Source organism: Pleurodeles waltl, chromosome 12 (assembly GCF_031143425.1).
Source record: "Pleurodeles waltl isolate 20211129_DDA chromosome 12, aPleWal1.hap1.20221129, whole genome shotgun sequence".
In the NCBI taxonomy this organism is placed as follows: Eukaryota; Metazoa; Chordata; class Amphibia; order Caudata; family Salamandridae; genus Pleurodeles; species Pleurodeles waltl.
This window is the reverse complement of record NC_090451.1, coordinates 185,524,752-185,541,450: the sequence shown is the minus strand read 5'-3', so window position 1 is coordinate 185,541,450 and position 16,699 is coordinate 185,524,752. Positions and strand designations below refer to the sequence as shown.

General features: G+C 42.1%; 1 protein-coding gene across 1 annotated transcript in view; it reads left to right on the top strand.

Annotated features, from left to right (window-relative positions):
* The window catches only part of USP10 (ubiquitin specific peptidase 10), a 285,739-nt gene that overhangs the window by 23,504 nt on the left and 245,536 nt on the right, over positions 1–16,699 (top strand). The window contains exon 2 of the mRNA XM_069216238.1: positions 7,309–7,377. Within this exon, the coding sequence (XP_069072339.1) occupies positions 7,309–7,377 (69 nt within the window). The remainder of the gene's footprint in view (positions 1–7,308; positions 7,378–16,699) is intronic.

Here is a 16,699-nt window from a genome sequence, read left to right as displayed (position 1 = left end):
GTATATCAGATGGCCCATTCACCATACAGAACTTTTGTATATAAACCATGACCTTAAACATAACTTTCTCTTTCTTTGAAGAAGTATCATAAGTACTAAAACTTCAACATAAGCAAAGCTCCTTACAGTTAGAAACTGATCCAAATGACCAACCATGTCCATATCTCACTGTCCCAATGATCCATCAGCTCAGCGGGAGCTTGAATAGAGAAGGAGCTTCAGCTTCTATGGATAAGCAGAAGAACTACTACAGGATCCATTCCCCCACAATATAGCTAGACTAGCGATAAACCCCATTCAAGTTGTCTTCTGTTCAGACCCAGAAAGTGACAAGTGACAAATATATTGATAATACTCAATAGAAGAATACAAACCTCCAAGAGCAACATAAAAATGCTAACATCAATCAACTGGGGGGAAGCACATAAATGTCTAACCAGTAATAAAACATATAACTGCAATATTAGTACATATATCAGAAGGGTGGTATAATCTTCGCCTCCGGGAAATCTGACACACGTTTACAGGAGAAGAGACATAATAACACGGTTACCTTTGCCGCAATTTGTTTTTGAGACAAATAACGGTTAGCCGAGATTTATCCAAAAGTTTAAATTATCCACATGCCAAAGGGAAGAGTACCTAGGTCTAGGAAGAACAGACATACAAATTCCTTTCATCACTTTACAAATTAAGGGATGTTTTGTGATCGGTTTACGATCAGCCGGCACATGACCAGCAGAAATGGCAGACCTAAAATTAACCATTCTGTAAGCTAAACCTGAACCAGCCAACGCAGACAAAAAATTCACTATCATGCAAATGCCCCCCCCCCCCCCCCCCCCCATCAGATCCAGTTTCCAAACACTGGAATCCCTGTGATACCTGGTGTTTCAATCCGCTATCGCATTCTGGGTTACAGGAAGATACTCCGCCGCAATCACAAGGCGGTGACTGAGACAGTGGTGCCAAAACTCATTGGCTATCTCTGCTAGAATCCTGGATCCCCCCCACCCCCTCAAATTTGTTCACATAACGCACTGCTGAAATGTGCGTTATGCAATAATCTGTCTTTTGAGGGAAAGGCTCTTTATCGCAAAGGAACCCGACGGAAGTTCCAGACAGTTTGTGGTGACCCAATTCTGCCTCTGACCAACCTCCAGGACAAAGTCTGGCTGACTAATGCAGGCCTCAATTCCCTCTTGATATTGTGAATCTTCTGAGAAGAAAGTATCAACTGGGAAAGAACGGAAACAGTCTGAAAACCCAGAAAATCTATTGATTGTGAAGGATTCAATAGTGACGTCTACACATTGATAACGAATCCCAGCTCCTGCAATAGTTGAATAGTTCACAATAAATTGCACGGGACCCTCCGACTCTCCGGAGTAATCAGCAGCAGATTGTCCAGATAAATTATCAACCAAACACTCTGGGACTATAGGGACTCCACTACTGGTCTCATCAACTTTGTGAAGCACCATGGGGGATAAGGACAGCCCGAATGGGAAAGCTTTGAACTCTAGACAAAGTTACTTCCATTGGATCTAAAAATCTTCTGTGAGGAGTAAAAATAGGTATGGAAACAGAGGCGTCCTTGAGGTCCAGGCTGACCATCCAGTCACCTTCCACCAAAATCTCTCAACATGTGAATTTTCTCCATCTTGAAATGCCTGTACACAAATCATTGGGGGAAATCCTTGAGGTTTAAAACCACCATTTTTGTCCACCAAAAAGATATAAACCCCAGAGGTTGAGGAGTGGAAAAGCATACGGCTCCTTTGTCTAACAGGCTTGAAACTCTGCCTATAAAAGACTCTTCTGCTTGGAAACATACATCTGCATAGAGGGATGTCCATCTTGGAGTATCAAAAATCTCCAGTTTGATACCTAGCACAGTCTCTAGTACCCAAGGATCTCCGGTAAGTTGTTTGCACTTGTTGAGAAACAATCACACTCCACCCCCCAACATTACCTCTGAAAAGGGGATAATTCTTAGCACATATACCAGAGATAGGAACACCAGTTCTAGGATCTTGGTTAAGGGTCCACATATGTCCAACAGTTTGTCTTGGCAGTTACGCTACGCTCTTTCCAACCCTTTCTTAGGATCCTGGAATATTGTCTTCATGAATGTCACCGTAGTGGGATCAACCTAAGGATTGTCTGCTACTTCCCTCTCCAAATCAGGTCGGATATGCAATGACCTATATTTCACCAGTTCAGGAGTAGGGATCCAATTAGATGCTCTGGGTTTAATTATTTCAATGAGGTCAAATGTAAGGACTTAAGGATCAGAAGGAGAACCATGCTTCGTAAGTCTTTTACTGGGATCTGGTTTATCCAAATCCTCCGAATCTGATGAGGAAGCCTCCTCTGCCTTAGAATTCTCTGAAGAGGATGGTGAAAACAAGGAATCTTTATTCATGCTATAATAATTTTCGTTAGCCCTCTTGTGGCGTAGTTTGTCAAAGGCCTCTGCATGCGCTTCGGAAGACGTGGAATCTACCACTTTTTCTTTACCCTTAGGTGTAGCGCCCCTCGCCCTCTTCCGGACGTTCCGGCATCCAACCTTGGGTACGAGTATAATCCATGAGCTGACCAGAAAAAGACCCCTATGCCCCGACTAGGGTATTTAACAGACTGCTGCTCTCTGCAATCTAGGGCTTCAACCAAATTCATTTCAAGCTGATTGCATTTGTTTTCAATGTAGTACCTTGTTTTAGCCTCATAAGGGTCCCATTGAGCCATTCTCTTGCTTTAAACTTTGTTTTTCAATCCGGAAAGCAAGAGAGATCACAGGGGGAGTGTTAAAAACCATACCAGGCCGGTATCTTAGGACGATAAAGTGAAGAGGAAGTAGCCTGACCAAAGCAACACTCTAGGCAGAACCTATTTTGATTTATACAACCTTGTGCTCAAGCTATACGGCATTTAGGGAGCAATACAATTTATTAAAAATAAATAAATAACTGGGAAACTTCCATGCGGTCGCGTCGATACAAGCGGGATTCTGACAGAGCAAGGCTTCAGAAACACGTGCTCGTAGCGTGCCACACACAAAGGAAACTGAAAAAGAACTGTGCCGACAAGCATAGTCCACTCCACAATTGTGGCCACAAATGCGGGGCGGTGTGAGAAAGACCGATTGCGAGCTCGACGCATTCGGAAATGCATATATTAAAGAAATAAAGAACGCAGAACCACGTCGATAAATTCAGACAGGAAATGCAAATAAAATTGCATAAAGCAATATAAAACAAGTAGATTTGGAAGTACTTATCTGGCTGCGGAGCAGCAAAGAAAAAGGAAGTGATGTGTAAGGTCATGGTTTAGATACGAAGGTTCTGTATAGTGATTGGGCCATGTGTATTCATGGGTATTGACTTTGTTTTGCTTACTTTAATGTGATTGGCTGCTGAGTTTTTCAGTAAAAGAGAGAAGGCATAATCAAAGCCTCTGATCCTGACATATAATCTTTTACCTTATGCAAGATTTGTGATATCCTCTCAAATGCACCTCTTCTTTCTTTGTTGTAAGAGAAAAGAACTATATGATCAAAAGAAAAGCATGATATTGTTCACATCACAATCAGTAGTGAATAAAACATGGTAAACGTATAAAAGTCTGTCTTGTAATAAAAACTAATGTAAGTATTTTAAAGGGGGAAAAAAAAGTAATGTGATCTAAATTTTGGTTGAAAAAGTTTTAGTGCACACTCTCCATATGCCACTGCTTGTTCGGAATAGAACCCACAGAACAATTAATTCCACCATTGATGGAGCACTTTTCTCCAGCCAGTGAACTAGCAAGCATCAACTGAGCAATGGCATAGGTATTTAAAAAAAATATATATATCACTTCAGTTACCAGAGAGAACTTGAGATAGAAATGCAATTAATTTGATTGAAGATCTTCTTCCAAATGTTCAAAAGTACCTTAAATGAGCAGAAATATTGTAGTAATCATCGGAGCTATATAGATCTGAAATGTTAATGTTAAATTATGCAGCTTTTAACAAGTGTTTAGAGGCTACAGGTGCCTCAAGGTCTGTAATGGTGATCCATCGTTACCCTAATCCTATCTAAAATAAAATAATCGCTCCGCTAAACTAAAGTCTGCCTATTGTTATTCCCTTATCCTTGAGTATTTCCTTCTATCCTGGCTTAAGGTGAGACCTTCACTGGATTGAGAATTGGGACAACGGGTAAGAAAGGTTGTGTTTAATTATGTTCACTTTTTCATTTAAGTTCACCATTACACTGGTTGATTATGGGTGAATAGATGGACTGAGCCTTTGTTTTGTGCACCACAAAATAGTGTGTAGTGGCCTGTGCACATTAGTATGGCCAACAAAGCACAATTACTTCTCCATTTCTTTATTTGGGCTATTCTCCCTTAAATTGTGATGAGCATGCTAACAGCATTTGCATATATGTCACTAGGCCTTCCTATGTTGTGTAATCCTTACTTTAGTGAAAGAGGCTCTGGCTGGCCTTCCTTCCTGTTGCTGCTGCCCTGAATAGATGAGGGGAAATGAGGAGAAATTTACTAGGGTGAATCGCAGAACTGTATCAAGTCTGATGTTTTTGTGCAGATGTTTTGGCAGATGGACTTCTCGGGGATTCAGTAAACTACTCACTAATATGAAGACTCCTTGTTAAGTAAGAAGAGCTAAGTGAAACCAGTAGACATCACCTCTGCGGATGCCCACTATCCTTATGATTAACTGTATTTATTAGGTGCATCCCCACAGGGCTGACGGAGTATCGCATTGTAATAAGCAATTTCACCATTTCTAGGGAGTTAAAATGAGCACTGCTGTACTAGTCAAAACCTTCTCTTTGACTCCACAGCTACTAGGACCAGCAAGGGATGAAAGAACAGCAATGATAAATATTGAAAATCATCAATCAAACATTACTCTGCTGTACCTCCAACCAACCTTTGTCACATCTGAAGAGAAGCTACCTCAAGGCGCGTTCTCTCGAGGGCAGCCACCATGTCTCCCCAGTTTCTCCAAATGTTGCAGAACACTGGTCTCAACCACAGTCATGATATTCACTTATCCTTAAATGCCTGTCCAAAGTCTATCTGCGAGATATACTCTCCCACCCCCTGTACCCTACTACCTGGTGAACTCTGTTTTCATTTGGTACGCTTCGGCGTAGAGGGGCCTTTCACATCCTCTTCTTGACTAATTCTTAGTAGAGTTTTCTTTCTCACTAATGTTGACAGTTGGAAGTTAGGAAAAACACACTATTTAAATTTCCCTAGAGCCACTGTTTTGCACTCAATTACTTTGAGTATGCAATCTCTGATTTTATTATGGCCACCACCATTACAATTAGACCAGGGCCCGCCTTTTGCTTTTTAGATTAGAAATAAGCCTAAATTTCTTCAGTATCGCATGTAACTCCTCGGGTAAAATGTCCAAGAAATCAGCCACCTCAGATGGCATTTTAGCTGGAACCCACATCATTTGCAGGTTGTCTAGTGTTTTCATCAAGCTGTACCATAGCTGTCACAGCATTTTCTCTGAAAGACTGGACCTCTCAAGCCTCCATCTCTGATTTGTCCCTCTGGCACTTTGACCATGTCCATCGAAGTGTGCACCCTGCTTTCTCCATTCACGCATCCAGTCTTCTAATTTCTCATCTGTTACACACATTGGAGCCCGCAGTGGATGTTTTATTCCCCAGGACTGGGTATACGTCTTGAATTGAGTGCTGGAATGCTGATGGCTTCCCCAAAGCGATCTTGCCGGAGTATCTTGCCCCTTTAAAGTTGAAAAAAATTCCCCTCATCTTAGTAGCCATGTTCATCACCTCCAGAGTGCAGTGTTGCTTTGGATTGTGCTCTTAAATCCTCTGGACTGTTTAATAAGGGCTGCTTGTTTGGGAGCTTGGCCCTGTGGGATGTGTAAAGCAGGTTGACGGTTTCTGATAATTGAAAAGCTGCCTCTAACTGCTCCAGCCAGAAGAGGCTTCTCTGGCTTGTTGTCAGGCCCATCTTGGTCCTGTGTCTGGTATCAGCAGCCCGTTGTCCTCGACATAGTACTCTTAGGCGACACTGCTTTCCGATGCTCCTGCAATCACACTCAGTCTTTCACACAATGACGTTCTTGGTAGGGATACCACCATTAGCGCACTTTAGCTCACATCTCACAGTTTAGGCTGGGCAGGGGGGTCAGTAATGGCACCACCAACCTCAGGATCTCTGACATAGGCCAGGTGTTCCCACAAACCCCTTGGTGTCTGCAGGCTTACCAAATAGGGGCCCGGCCCAGAACTGTAAGGAATTGCAGCTTAACCCACCACTATCTGTAGAGTTCTCAGTTTAAACATTACTGACTCTGAAACAGAAGAAAGCAGCCCAGACACGGAGGTTGCTGATCTTGCCAGGCCCAGTCTTCTATAAAGTATTGTTGATTAAGAAAGCATGTCCAATCCCTTTTGTAACATTTTTTTTCTTCCTGGATCCCATTTCGGGAAATTATGCTCCCATGGCTCAACCACATAAATGGTAACCCATTGCTCTGCTACCCATCACGCTTTTGCCAAATCAGTTAGAAGCTAAAGTTAATCAGAAATATTGGCATTATTTAAGGGAATTGATCATAACCTCAATCTTGCTTAAATGTATTCACGAGGTGAAAGGTTGCCATCAATCATTCCAAACCTTTATTACATTGGACCCCAAACCTCCTTTCTGAACTCTTCCCTGTTTTACCCAACATGTGCACATGTCTAACACTCCAGAAACCATCTCATATTTTCTCTTTACTCTTCCAGTTTAGTCTATCCCTTTCAAAACAGTTCAGTAAAATACATGAGATCTCTAACACAAATATCACAACTAATCCACAACGGAAAAAGAAGCGCATATTGCTAGTACACTACCTGTTTTAACTCCAAAGTTGCTTTCCAGCTAGTGTGATACTTAGCACAAGTGCCTCGTCGGGGATAGTAGGTGCTATGTAAGACATGCAACGTTTACAGTGTAACCTCTGGATAAGCTCCATAGACCGCATCAATCCTTTTCACACAGTGTTTTTTAGGAACTGGATTAGTTGACACTAAAAAGTATAAGTGCTGAAATTATCAGAAGGCAGTTCATAAATAAAATCCCTATTTGTTTTCATGATTTGCATCTGCTGTAGAATCCCACAATTTCAGTGGTCCTTCAATATTATCTCTATGTGGTATTTATGTTCTCTGCAGCTCTGTCTTCGGTCATATTTTTATATCGGATGGCATTTGTACATTTTAAACAATTCATGATAAATGCTTCTTTCTCTCTTTACAGTACATCTTTGGAGAGTTCAGCCCAGATGAGTTCAATCAATTCTTTGTGACTCCACGCTGCACAGTCGAGGTAAGAAATGCCTTAATGCAACTGTGATATAAATTCCTTCAAGGTTCAGTTGATTTATCAGTGTAGAAAATATCGGAGCCATTTATGGCCGTGTAAGTGGGATGAATGTGTGCTTCTTTATTTTTACATGTTTTTGTATTGGCACTAACATATCCCTAGGCGTAGTTAGCTGTGTGTCAAGAAATAGACTTGGTAGGAAGATGATGGAACAATCGCATATCAATCCGTTTCTGAAAAAGTTAATTGGCGATGTAATGCGGGCTCAGCAAGATCTATGCAAGCGTAAGGCAGGTGGTACTTAAGCGACGGCCAGATAGTTTTAGCTGCTTTGCATTATGTTGGGATATAGTGATGGAAGGAGTGCATGAAGCTTGTTGGTTCCCTTGTCTCCTGGCACATTGTGTGTATACCATTAGACATGCACTACCAGATTCTTACCCTGTATGTAACCTGCCTTCCATAGGGTTTCTTTGCTCTAGGTCCTCATCCTGCTTCTTACCTGTTAGATGCTCTCACACCCAGTCCAATTGTGTATTGGAGACCTGCATAAGTGCTCAGTTCCCATACTCCCTTTTCCAAGTGCCTCCATCTCATTTAGCACTCCGGTAGTGGCCTGATACCAGCTCTATAATTTATCACTCACCTACTGTGGTCAGGCCTTTAGCCTTGCTTCTGATGACTCAAAGTGCAGTATCATTCCAATAACGCAAGCTCAGCTGTCTGCACTGCACCAACATGTAGCTGCAAGAGTTGCTTTTCTGCGAGACAAAGTATTGTAATTGCATTTATTTAGAGCTTACTGCCCATGAAGAGGCATTGAAACGCTTTACTGCGGGTTGTATACCACTTTATAACCCAAGGTTAGTAAAGTGGTTATTAGATCTTGGGGTCAGTTTTCTGTGCTGGAGGAAACCATTTGACGCTAGATTTAAATTTAATAGGGGTCGTGTGGTAGTTATTGTGAGTTCATTCACTTTCTTGGTTTAAGGAATAGATAAACAAGAAGGGATTACGTATTTAATTTGAAGGGGCATGGTTTAGAATTAGAAACGTTTGTGATGTGTGAAATGTTAGCAATTTGCAGAGAAACAGTAATGGAGAATAGGGCAGACAGCGTGGGACTTGGATCATACGCCACTCAGAGTAAGTCATGGAGAATATGCAGGGTAAGGATATCGTGGGTTGGAAGGAGAGAGAACAATCAGCAGTTTTTAACTTCATCCAGTTTTCCATGCTGTATTTTAAGAATACAGTAGCATGAGTGTTTTTGAAATCACATTAAATTTGAGGATTCAAAACTGTAAAAGTGAAAAATATTTGGGCCTATTCACAAACTGCATTTTTTAATGTTAAAAGTAGTACTATGTGTCCTACAAAATTCTGCTTTGCAAATCTACTTGTAGACCACTGCTTTTCCTATCTTTCCTGTGCACATATCCCCGCCGTGGTTGCAGATCTCTGCACTCCCAGGTTTCAATCTGTAGTAAATGTGGGAGGGGCAAGGGGCAGTGGCTAGAAAATGGAGAATAATCCCATATGAACTAATATAAGATTAATTCGAATTCATTTGAAATTTAAAAATGTAATGTCATGAAATTACACTTAAAAATTAATCACATTTTACTACATGTTAACTAACTTTTTATTCGTTCTGTACTAAATAAAAAATACATTAAATATTTAAATGGTAAACTGTAATAATACCTATTCTTTCCCCACAGGCAGCTCACCACCGCTGTGGCGGAGATTTACATTGTGTGCAGCATTACTAGTAGTCATATTATACTTATACACCCTTTTTTGTTTTTTTAATTTTTAAAGTTCTGTTCCTTGATTTGAAGGGTGGAGACTTGCAAGTCTACCCATAGGTATAAATCTACTTAAAAAAAAAAAAAGGGTGAATCAGGTTTACCTTGTGAATATGCCCCAGTGTATGCATGTGAGCTAGCATATTGCACTGTAGAATCTGCATATACCTTACCAACCTCATGTGGGGTGCACATGTGCACACCCATATAGGTAAACTTACTCTGTATCAAAAATGTAACTATAAACCTGCACAAAGTACTTGCTCAGACGTATAAGGTATAGAATGATTTTCATTACTGAATAAGTGAGATTTTGAATGGATCATTTTAACTGCATAGTCCTTGGCTCAAGAACGCCCTCAGATACCAGATTGGACTGAGACCTTTGCGCAGGCCTAAAAAAAACATAAACAATTTTTTACCAGACAAAGTGATTTAAGTAATCTAATTTACCTAACTGTAATGCTCTGGATCTGGACCATAATCTCAAATTCTGTGATCCTAGTCAAATATTTTAATTCAGTCACCTTTTATCACCTTCAAATATGTGAGTTCAGCATGTCTGCTCAATTAATCAGTCACTTCTAATGCGCAACTTATTACCCGTAGGGTCTCAAGGCGCTGTTGCGGACGTGCTGCTCACTCGAAAAGCCAGGTTTTGAGATCGTTCCTGAACTGCTTCAGAGAGGTGGCCTGTCTGAGGTTGAGTGGGAAAGTGTTCCATGTCTGGGCTGCAAGATAAGCAAAGGATGTGCCTCTGGATGTGCTCTTCCTGAATCTGGGGATGGCAGCCAGGGGGAGTTGGGAGAATCAGAGTTGCCTTGTGGGGGTGTAGAAGGTCAGGGGTGGTTGAAACAGTCTTGTCCTATACGTTTGTCACCCGGGAGCCAGTGCAGGTCTCTGAGGTGGGTTGTGATGTGCCAGGGGATGTCCAGGATGAGTCTGGCTACTGCATTCTGGATTTTCTGTTGTCTTGTTGGGAGCTTCTTAGTGATGCCTGCGTAGAGTGCATTGCCTTAGTCAGTTTGCTGCTGACAAGTGAATGGGTGACTGTCCTTCTTGTCTCTGGTCATCCATTTGAAAATCTTCCGAAGTAGGTGCAGGGTGTGGAAGTAAGACTGAAACGGCATTGACTTGGCATGTCATGGAGAGCATGGAGTCCAGGATGATGCCCAGGTAGCGTGGGTGGTTGGTGGAGTTGGGGCGGTTTGCCACCTGGACCCGCCCCAGGCAGAGGGGGTGGAGCCAATTACAAGGATCTGTCTTGTCAGAGTTGAGTTTGAGGCAGCTGGTTTCCATTCAGACGGGGACTGCTCTCATTCTGTTGTGGAAAGTTCTCTTTGCTGTTGATGGGTTGTTGGTCAAGGAGAAGGATCAGTTGTGTATCGTCAGCAAAGGATATGGTATTAAAGGCTGTGCTGTTTGACGATTTTAGTGAGCGGTGACATGTAGATGTTGAAGAGGGTCGGGCTTAGTGAGAATCCCTGGGATACTCCTCAGCAAGTTTCTTTGGGTGCTGAAGTGAATGGCGGGAGTCTGACACTGGTTTCTTCCTGTGAGGAAGGATCAAATCCATTCCACTGCTTTACTGCGGATGCTGGTGTTGTGGAGTCGGGTGGAGTGGGAGACTGTGTCGAAAGTGGCGGCGATGTCTAGGAGGATGAGGGGGACCATGTCTCCATGGTCCAGTATGGCGTGGATGTCCTCGGTGGCTGCGAGTAGAACTGATTCGGTGTTGCTGTTGCTCCTGAATCCAGACTTGAAGGGATCTAGGACTTGATTTGCTTCAAGGAACTAAATGAGTTGCATGTTGATGGCCTATTCCGTTACCTTGGCTGGGAAGGGGAACAGAGAGATGGGTCTATAATTCTTCAAATCACTTGGGTTGGCGGAGAGTTTCTTGAATGTGATGTGGGCATGGGTCTCAGGGGTGCCCCTGAGTGACTGGATTTCATGAGTTTCCTGGCGTCTTCTGTGGAGTAGAAGCCCAATGGTTCAGGATGTGTTGGGGGGGAGGGGGGTCCATTGTGGTGCTGGCCTGCTGTACAAAAAACTTTTCTTGATTTAATAGACACAGTTTATACATGGAACAATAAGAATCTAGCCCATATACGGGATACACTTCAGTAGGCCTTAAAAATATCTCTCCATGATAAAAACAGACTCTTTATAGTCAAATAGCTAATGGATTTTTAGAGGCCTGCCTTCACCACAGTGCCCCTTCATGGTGGCCGACCACCACCCCCACCTACCTGCAAGTGATGAAGCAGAGCTGCACATAAATACCAAACCTGTGTGCAACACCAGCTCCTTTTCCTCTGTGGCACTCGATGTGGGTGTGGAGCTCTGATCCAACTTTGTCATGGGTTTTCCGAGGGCTTACATAATCTTACAGTGTACTGTAGATGGAGGTCCCTAGTGAAAACAGGATTCAGGCTTTGCAAAGACTGCATGAAGCAGGCGTTTGTCACTGATCTGTTCAATGTGCGTTGGTGCTTGGGCTGCAGTCACATCGCTAAATTGTGCAGCAAGTAGGCTGTTAAGCCTCTAAAGGTGATTCTGTAGTTGGAGGTAGAGCTCCACTTTGCTGAACATGGTGTCTGTCAAAGCACAGATCACCTCCCCTGCGCTTGCATGCCAAGTTGCAGGCCCACTTAACAGTTCTGATCTTGAGGCTGGAACTGTGGAAAAATCCCCTACCTGGTCAGATTTACTGTAATTCCAATCCTAGACATAGGTATAAGAAGGCAAAGTGGGATTCAACCCCACCACTGAGTCTAGTGAGGAGGCACAAGGGTGCTGAGATAGGTCACATGCTTCCTGTGTCATACAAATGTGACCCAAGTCCACACTTGATACTTGCATACCCTGAATTTCTGTAGCCGTCTTTAACCCTGCTGCAAATAGCTGCCTTCAAAGATTCTGTGCTGCAGATAATCAGTGATTCTAGCTCCCTCTCGTGCACCTTTTGGGACCCAGGGAGCTGCTGGTTCTCCAGTTAGTATCCGGACAGCAAATCACCCTCCTCCCCCCTCCCCCCACAGCACCAAAAGCCTGGTGCAGACTGGCTTGCTCCTGTGATGGCACCTGGCACCATGCCAGGGACCTCTGTACCAGAGGCAACACGAACTGCTGATGTGGACTTATGATCCGATATAGACACTGACCAAACCGTCGGCAGTCTGCTTCAGGCCCATGTTGAGTATAAGATCACAAAGGGGCACCCAGTCATTATGCAACCTGGCTCTAATCCAAGGCCTGCTACATCGCCCATATTACCAGAGGCTTTATGCTTTGCTCTTTCCAGTACTGATTCTAACCCAGTACAGGATTCTAGTTTAGCCCTCAGATCTAAAAAACGTTTCTTCTGGTAAGGCACACCCATGTGTTTGTGGGATAAAATGGGCAATTCAATATTTTTGCCATCCTGCGAGTATCTCTGCTTTGGCCCAATGTTATATGATGGCCAGGATGCTACAAAGTATGTTCTCAGAGTTGGCCTAAACATTACTGTTTGAATGGGTAGAGGTATTGACACCAGTTTTGTCCTTAGGCGGCGTGCCTTGATGAGATTAACCCAATTTTCCAGAGATGTGCAAGCATCATTCATAGACATGCCTTTTGATAGCTCCTAACTTGTAATTCTGACTTCTGTTTTCTTTCCTTCCAGTAACCAGTTTATTTATTATTGAAATAACGTTTACTTAAGGCAGAAATGTAGGGTTCTCTATTGAAGTTCTAAAGGAACAGAGTGAGGCACTGCTAGCTACATGTCTGGGTATTCCATTGTTTTTAGTTGCTTTGACACACATTATTCTACCAACTACTCTTCGCACTATCACATTGGTAGTGAATTCAGGGAAGGCAGTGACAAAAGGTACAGTGGATGCTAGCACCAGGTTTATAATATTTACTTCTGTCATCAGTTACCAAGTCTAACTCAAGTTCTGTAGCACTAAATTTTAAGGCATTGCTATCGCCCACAAATTTGCATCTTGTTAACAGTGCTTGAAAGAGGCTAAATAGATTAATTAAATGACCACTGATCTGAGATAGTTTTCGTACTGTTCTGGTGCCTCGATTTTTCTCTTCAAAATGGAGGAGATTTAGGAAAACTGTTTCTAATTGAGTAAGAGAAAGGAAGGAGTTTGAAAAGATGAGTGAAAGAGGGGATATTTAACTGTATCTCTGTAAATGAGCTAAACTATGCATTGTTTTGGGGTGATGTAGAAGAGTACAGTAGTAGATATTGCCGAGAGGGGTTGAAAGGTCAGGGAAAAGGACAGACAATTTAGCTCTCATTTCTCAGTTTTGGTAAGCCTGCAGACCAGTTAGTGCTAACGTTATTCATTATTCCCCGGTATGGTTCCAGATGTAAAGCCTGTTTTTTGCAATCTGTGCCAAGCTTTTGAAAGGTTGCTGATACAGCAAAGGTTCCTGGGTTTTCAGTGAATCATTCGGGTGTCTTGCTTGCTTTAGGTTAAGTAAAATATATGTTCATAGGAGCTAAGCAGATAAAACATGTATTAGAAGAACTTGGAAATCCTCTGCTGCAGCATTGACATAACATTAGGCAAAACTGCTCCCATCAAGAACAAAATAGTGTAAGTACCACACCTGGTGTTAGTCCTTCAAAGGATGCAGTAAGAACCCTGCTGAGGAAAACAGAAGTAACCCTAAGTGACAATGGCAGTGCTCCCACAAGAGAATTTGTAATGAAGCCTAGAGGACCAAAATGCTAACATCAGCAAGGTGACCGCTCAGTCAGGAAAAGCATTTGACGTGTTATATGGGCTAAATAATCCAGCAGGGTTCCGAGAAGCCTTATCCACTACCTTTCCTCCTCTGTGTATCCTCCCAAGGACTAGGTTTGTTACTTCTCGCCTTGCATACTTTTTAACTTCATTGTCCATAATTCAGTAGTTTTAGTCCTAATCTCTACCTTTTCTTGGTAGGTTTCCTCAGGTTATTCTGTCCTGAAGAGACCTAATTTCTGATAGCGTTGAAACGGTCTACATTTTTGTGAATAAAAAATACAGAATTACATAACTTCACAATAGTGTCATTGTATTACTTTTAAAGAATATATTACGTGGTTGTCTCCTAAACCAATATGCCATGTACCTTTTTCATTCCTTCATGTTTTTAGATTGAGCGTAAGCGTACGACCTTGTGTGTACTTTTAAGTATACTTCTATGGGCTTAAAGGCATTTCATTTGCTCGATTTCAGTATAATTTAAAAATCATTTCCTTGCTAGTGATCTATCATGGCTCTTAATCCCTCTTTTTCTCTTTGGGAGCGGGGACCAGCTACTGTATAATTATGCTTTGTGGTGCCCATCTGTTCTCTGGGGGATTTATTAATATTTTTTTGCTTACTGCTCATGTTAGGCAAAGCTTCCCTTTTCATTTGTGGAGCATTCTTGCTGTCTGCTTGGCCTCGTCACATTTGCTTGGTCATCTGTGACCTCCTCGCACGCATTTCCCCCTCCCGTCATTGCTCCCATCCTTACCGTGCTGCTGCTGGTCTCAGGCAACTATTACCATTGCACATGTGATATTGTGACTTACTAAGGGTACATATTTGGCTGGTCCTGTTCCTCAACCAGAACATCATTCCTTTGTGGGAGTGTCAGAATTTACAAAGCTCCCCCTTTATTGCTCATTATTGCTGCCTTTGCCACCCACTGCTGACCTTATCTTGGCCATAAACCTCACTCCGTTGTTCCTCCCCACTGCACTGCATTCACCGAAGACCTGCCCACTAGAGATTTCCGTTCCTTCTTTGAATGGACTTGACTTCTGTTTGCAGTGTGGTACACTTCTCTTTGTGTCTGAACAAACACACAACCTACCTCATTACTCCACACAACAGGAAACCAATTCCTTTGATCTAATTTTATGTGTGGTCTATGACGGTGGCTCAGTCTCTGCAAACATTTTACCTTCCGAAATTGTCCCTGTGACATAATGAGTTTAAAATAGATGCATGCAAACCATTCCAACACTGAGTCAACACTGTCCAATGCACTTGTGTAAAGAATAAAGTTCTTATCCGTAGTTTCATAAGTAACAAATTCTCTTGTGTTTTGCATCATTTCTTAAGTTTCATCCAACTCAGCCCAGCCAACACGTGTTTCGTCACGTGATCAATCCTCACTTTGACTTCATCAAGGCTCCGCAATACATGTAAAAGGATCCTAAAATCCACAGCTTTTAAGGCTCTTCGTATTGTCTGCTCGCAAAGTTCTTCCAAAATTGTAGTGCGCCAGCACTCCAAAGCTCGGTGTGGCTCCTGTCTTCTCTATCTCAATAGCAACGTAAGTGTAACCGCGTCTCAAAGCTACAAGCTGGCGTGTACGCGTTGTGGATACCAAAAGCGAGGATTGGTCGCATGGCGAAACACGTGTTGGTTGGGCTGAGTTGGATGAAACTGAAGAAATGATGCAATAAACACAAGAGAATTTGTTACTTATGAAATTACGAATAAGCACTTTATTCTTTACACGAGTGCCTTGTACAGTGTTAACTAAGCTTTTCCTTTTGGAATCTTGGGGGAGTAGGGGTTTTCTTCCCTTCCAGGAGCACCGTGAAAATTCTCTGATGCTATAGAACACTTGGGTGTGACATTAGTGAGCGCCATTCCTTATTATAAAACATTCCATCACTGAGGAAAAAGCTTTGTTTTTACCTAGCGAGGGACATGTAAACTTTCCTATCGCTAAATGTGTCTGGAATTATGTTGCAGGAAAAGACCAAATTAAGAGGCAGGGTTGACCAATTTATTGGACAGAAAATGAAGTTATCAATTTACAATGCCAATAGTTCTAACTCGCAGAAATGCGAAAGCAATTGCATTGCAAATGCTTGTTTTATTTGGTTATGGTAAATCACTTGGGGTCACTATGTAGTGCAAAAAATACCATTGTGGTGACTGAAACCTTAAATGTATGAGTTTTTTTTTTTTTGTGTTTTTTTTTTTTTTTTCTCCGCTCTATTAAGTAAGTTATTTTGCTGTATTATGTTAAAAATATATAGAATGAGTTCCATTTGAGCTGTTGTATGAGGTTTGCTTAAATACCCAAGTTCGCATGGGCATTTGGGTTTCTGTTGTTATATTGAAATAATGTATCTCTGTATAGCATGTTCTTTAAACAGTCTTAGGAAACTCTAGAGGTAGTAGCTCGCGAGTGCATGACCTCACCCAAATTATTGGTTAGGTTGATCAAATCCAGCAATTTAACAATTATTCATTGAGAAAATCCCCTAAATTTTATCCTCCTTCACAGTATTAGTGAAGGTAGTGTTTCCGAGGTCACAGTTCTAAACATGATGCTTGTTGTACTTATCAAGTTTTTTTTTTTTGGTGACACAACCATTCTCCTGCAACAATTGGACCTGCAAAAGAACATGCACTATTTTGTTAGGACGTATTGCCTCTCTGGCCTAGGTGTATGTAGACTTCACATGATTGCCGTACATCAACATTTTCTTATTTTCAGTATAATTGAAC